General features: G+C 35.8%; 1 protein-coding gene across 2 annotated transcripts in view; it reads left to right on the forward strand.

Moving 5' to 3' along the window:
* The first annotated feature begins 2,775 nt into the window (after positions 1-2,775).
* The window catches only part of LOC106942914 (GTPase IMAP family member 8-like), a 13,290-nt gene continuing 10,713 nt past the window's right edge, over positions 2,776-5,352 (forward strand). The window contains exons 1-2 of one of the 2 annotated variants that reach the window (XM_015026267.1): positions 2,776-2,866; positions 4,592-5,311. In XM_015026267.1, coding sequence (XP_014881753.1) covers positions 2,836-2,866; positions 4,592-5,311 — 751 coding nt within the window. In that variant the 5' untranslated portion in view covers positions 2,776-2,835. The remainder of the gene's footprint in view (positions 2,867-4,591; positions 5,312-5,352) is intronic. The other variant, XM_015026266.1, reaches the window with a different exon arrangement.

Here is a 5,352-nt window from a genome sequence, read left to right on the forward strand (position 1 = left end):
GTTTTTATTTAATTTCTCTGTATTTTATTTTTGTTGTCAACTGCTGTTGACATTACACACATTGTCACATTACAAAATGTGACATTGACGATTTAGGTTGTCACAGTAGAAATGCAGTGATTCTAGTCCAACAGATGGCGATCTCTGACCATGTTTGATTTTATCAGTCAAGCACATCACTCTCAGCTCTCTTTACTTTTGTTTAGGAACAAATTTTGTGGGAACATTCAAACAGCAGAAACCTTGAGTGAATCTAACGAAATGGCTGCTTCAGCCGATATTTACAATTCAGGTCTGACATTTTCATAAAACTTTCCATAAATGTTGTCTATCTTGGAGTATTTTTTTCAAACTTTTTAGTGGCTGAAAATGTTGATTTCCAAGACTTTTCCTTTATGCAAGAGATAGAAGTTGGACAAAATATCTCCCTCTGCTTTTATAGTTGTTTGTGTTTTAGGTTTATTTTAAATGTAGTTGTGTGTGTTAATGTTATTGATATTTACTTTTTTAGAAAAGTGTTTCAATAGGAATATACAGTTGACTTAGAAAGTACATTCTGTGCTGGTACTAACGTAGATTCCCAGATAGCACAAAATTAGTGAAACAACATTGAAAGTGGTCAGTGTTGATGGAACAATCTGTATGTCAATTTACATGCATATTTGTGTTGATATTACATTGAATTTGTTAGGAATCAACCATCATCTGAATGTGGATCTACATGCATGAAAGTTACAGATTTATGTACATTTTTAGCTTTGATAGATCTACATGATAACATACCACTAAAAGTCTTGTCACTGGTGTTAAACACACCATTTTATTGGCAGATGATGCGCATCATGTTTATGTGTCATTCAAAAGCATCTTGCCACAACATATTACCAAAACTGTGTACAAAAGGTTAAAAATAACATGGGATTGATGTAACATTTTAAGAAAAGAGAAGAAAACATATTTGACTCGTTTTTGACTGTCAGAACAACAGTCTTATTGTCCATGGATGAACAACCACCATGAGGTTAAGCTTTGTACTGTATGAACCAGGGAAACGGTACAAGTTATGGTAACCCCAGTTTGACTCTGGTTGGCGTCACTTTGATGCCTTGCAATGTTTTCCTCTCGTTCTGGCGCGTAATGAAGCCACTTCTTGACAGTTTCGCTGCAGTCCTCAAGACTCAGCGTTTGGTCAAACTGCAGAGCAATGGCTGAAAAACACAAAAATAAGTGAGGAAGGTGCTGGTTAGAAAGATGATAAACATTTGAAAAGTTCTGAAAGACATTAAAAGATTAAACACTGTACTGGTTACAGGTCTGAGAACAAATACAAACCGTACAGTTCCCCCTGTGCACTCACTGTTAAATTAATAAGGACACACTAATGAATATTCATTCATATTTATCTTAATGTTAGTTGACTAGGCTATTAGCAACTTTTGCCAACAAGCCAACAGCAAAGTGGCTGTGTGTTTGGGACATCCCACTCATGTAAATGGTGGGGGTGGACCGCTCCACTCCTTACTCCTTGTAGTAAGTTGTACATGTTTTTGTGTCAATACATCACCCACAAAGGGTCAGTAGGAACTTTTATGAACAAGTAAGAAAATGTACAGAAATTAATCTTAACCCACTATCCTTTACAGTGGTTAATTTAAAATGTAATAACTCCCGCTCACTAATAAAATGCTCTGACCCAGAGCTCTGATGAAGAGGAGAGGAGGGGAAGGGGTGTGGCAAAACAGCTGACATTGATTCAACATTGATTCAATAATGATCAGACGTTGATCAGACATTAGCATTTCATTCATTAGATTTCAACCACAAAACATTGATTCAATGACACAGTTTCAACATTGGTTACTTGGCTGGAGGTGGATGGTTGTTTGATGGTTGATCCACCGTCATTTGTCGTCTTCAACCAAAAATCAACCATTAATCAGACTTTGGCATTTCAGACATCAGATTTCAACCACCAAACAACGTTGATTCAATGNCTGAGATTAGATTTAGAGCTACAATTATTTAATCTGCTGGTATTGAGAGTGAGTTTTTCTAATTTAAGATTTTTTTTTTCAGGTTTTCATTTTTAAGCATTAATTTCCTGATTGAAAATCACTCCTTATAAATGTAATCAAACATAGTATAAGTATGTAAAAAACAAATCTGACATCAGGAATCAAGCTCTTAAAAACTGAAATTAAAGTTTCTAATTGTTTGAGTGTTTGTTCAAAGGGAACTGAGTTACATTCACTGTAAATTATAAACTAATACAGGTGCAGTAAACATCCTTAATATTACGGGATAAACTGCATTAACAGGCAAAATCCCTCTTAAGTAACTTTCGAATATTAAAGCATTTGACATGTGAAGACCAAAAATTTCAAAATTTAAAATCACTATGTAATGCTTCACCATTTAATTAGATAGTGCAAATTATTCTAAGTAAATGTTAATTTTCCTTTTTTTTATTTGACCCAGTGGGTTAATTCTGTTAATTGATAAAAACCTATTTGTTTCTTAAGTTTCAATTTTATTGTAAAATATTTATTTTATTTATTGTATTATAGGTGTTTTTGTTTAATTTCTCTGTATTTTATTTTTGTTGTCAACTGCTGTTTTAAATGTGCTATACAAAATAATGCGACATTGACAATTTAGGTTCACAGTAAAAATGCAGTGATTCTAGTCCCCCAGCAGATGGCGATCTTTGACCATGTTTGACTTTATCAATAAGTCATCATGCACAACATCATCAACCTCTGCTCTCTTTTGTTTAGGAACAAGTTTTGTGGAACAAACAAAAAGCAGAAACCTTGACAGAGTGAATCTAACGAAATGGCTGCTTCAGCTGATATTTACAACTCAGGTCTGTGACATTTTCATAAAACTTTCCATAAATGTTGTCTATCTTGGAGTTTTTTTTTTTTTTCAAACTTTCGTTTTAGTGGCTGAAAATGTTGATTTCCAACACTTTTCCTTTATGCAAGAGATTGAAGTTGGACAAAATGTCTCGCTCTCATTTTATAGTTGTGTTTTAGGTTTATTTTAAATGTAATTGTGTGTGTTAATGTTATTGATATTCACTTTTTTAGAAAAGTGTTTCAATAGGAATATACAGTTGAATTAGAAAGTACATTCTGTGCTGGTACTAACGTAGATTCCCAGATAGCACGAAATTAGTGAATCAACATTGAATCAATGTCAGGCAGAGACTTTGAAACAACATTGAAAGTGGTCGGTGACTTGTATGTTCAATCAACGTTAGGGTTTCAACCATAACTGACATATCAATGTTGATTCAACCATCATCTGAACGTGGATCTACATGCATGAAAGCAAGGGACTTATGTACATTTTTAGCTCTGATAGGTCTACAACATAACATACCACTAAAAGTTTCTTCACTGGTTTTAAACACTATTCTATTGGCAAATGATGGGTGTCATGTTTATGTCTCATTCAAAAGTATCTTACAACATCATATTACCAAAACTATGTACAAAAGGTTAAAATGACAACATGAGATTGATATAACATTTTATTTAAGAAAAGAGGGACAGATCTTTAAACATATTTGACTCCTTTTTGACTGTCAGAACAACAGTCTTATTGTCCATGGATGAACAACCACCATGAGGTTAAGCTTTGTACTGTATGAACCAGGGAAACAGTACAAGTTGTGGTAACCCCAGTTTGACTCTGGTTGGCGTCACTTTGATTCCTTGCGATGTTTTCCTCTCGTTCTGGCGCGTAATGAAGCCACTTCTTGACAGTTTTGCTGCAGTCCTCAAGAGTCAGCTTTTGGTCAAACTGCAGAGCAGCAGCTGAGAAACACAAAAATAAAAGTGAGAAAGGTGCTGATTAGAAAGATAATAAACATTTGAAAAGTTCTGAAAGACACTGAAATATTAAACAGTGTACTGGTTACAGGTCTGAGAACAAATACAAACCGTACAGTTCCCCCTGTGCACTCACTGTTAAATTAATAAGGACACACTAATGAATATTCATTCATATTTATCTTAATGTTAGTTGACTAGGCTATTAGCAACTTTTGCCAACAAGCCAACAGCAAAGTGGCTGTGTGGTTGGGACATCCCACTCATGTAAATGGTGGGGGTGGACCGCTCCACTCCTTGTAGTAAGTTGTAGATATTTGTGTGTCAACATATCACACACAAACATTCAGTAAGATTTTTTTATGAATGAACAAGTAAGAAAATGTACAGAAAGGAATCACCACCCACTATCCTCTACAGTGTCATTAAAAATGTGATAACCCTCACTCAGTAATAAAATGCTTTCACCCAGAGCTCCAGAGGAGAAGAGGGGAAGGTGTGTGGCAAAACAGCTGACACTGATTCAACATTGATCAGATGGTGATCAGATATCGGCATTTCAGTCATTAGATTTCAACCACAAAATATTGATTCAATGACACAGTTTCAATGGTTAGAATTGGATGGTTGTTTGATGGTTGGTCCACCATCAGTTGTTGACTTCAACCAAAAATTAATCATTCTGACTATAATTCAACGTAGATTTAACATTGTGTGCATTCTGGGTTCTAACTCAATATTTATCCTTACAGCACAAAGTCATCCTGCTACAGAGTTGAGGATTGTGTTGATTGGAGGAAGATATAATGACCTTCTCAGGGGTAAAAGTTCAGCTGGAAACTTCATCCTGGGTCAAAATGTTTTCAACACCAGCAGAAGAACAGCTCAGAGTGAAGCGAGGCAGCAGGAAGTGTTCAGCAGACGAGTCACAGTGGTTGATACTCCAGGATGGAGGTGGTTTTGGCCTGGAGAAAAAACCCCAAAACTGGATCAGATAGAAATCCAGAACAGTGTCCATCTGTGTCCCCCAGGACCTCATGTCTTTCTGCTGGTCATTCCTGTTGATTCACATTTATCTCAGGATGTCAAATCATCACTAAAGCAACACTTGGAGCTTTTTAATGCAGATGGTTTCAGTCACACCATCGTGTTGTTCACTGCAGTCGCTCCATGTAGTGATGAAGAGATTGAGTCCATAATAAGAACAAATCCAGTCCTGCAGTGGATTCTTCAACAATGTGGAGACAGAAAACATTTTCTCAACCTCAGTAACAGAGAAGATAGAGATCAAGTCAAGAAGCTTTTAGAGAAAATTGAGACCCTGATTACAAACAATGGATTCAGACACTGTTCTGTTGACAGAAGTCAAGGAGAAACTCTGAGAAAAGAAATGAGAGATTTGACTGAAAGAGCCTCAAAAAGGTTTGATCAAGTCCAGAAACAAAGAAAGAAACTGAAGCTACAGATTGAAGGTAGGTTACAAGTTTCTATGTTTCTCATAAGCCACAGTGCT

Source organism: Poecilia latipinna, unplaced genomic scaffold, assembly GCF_001443285.1.
Source record: "Poecilia latipinna isolate Pla-1442-1.1 unplaced genomic scaffold, P_latipinna-1.0 Scaffold4666, whole genome shotgun sequence".
Classification (NCBI taxonomy): Eukaryota; Metazoa; Chordata; class Actinopteri; order Cyprinodontiformes; family Poeciliidae; genus Poecilia; species Poecilia latipinna.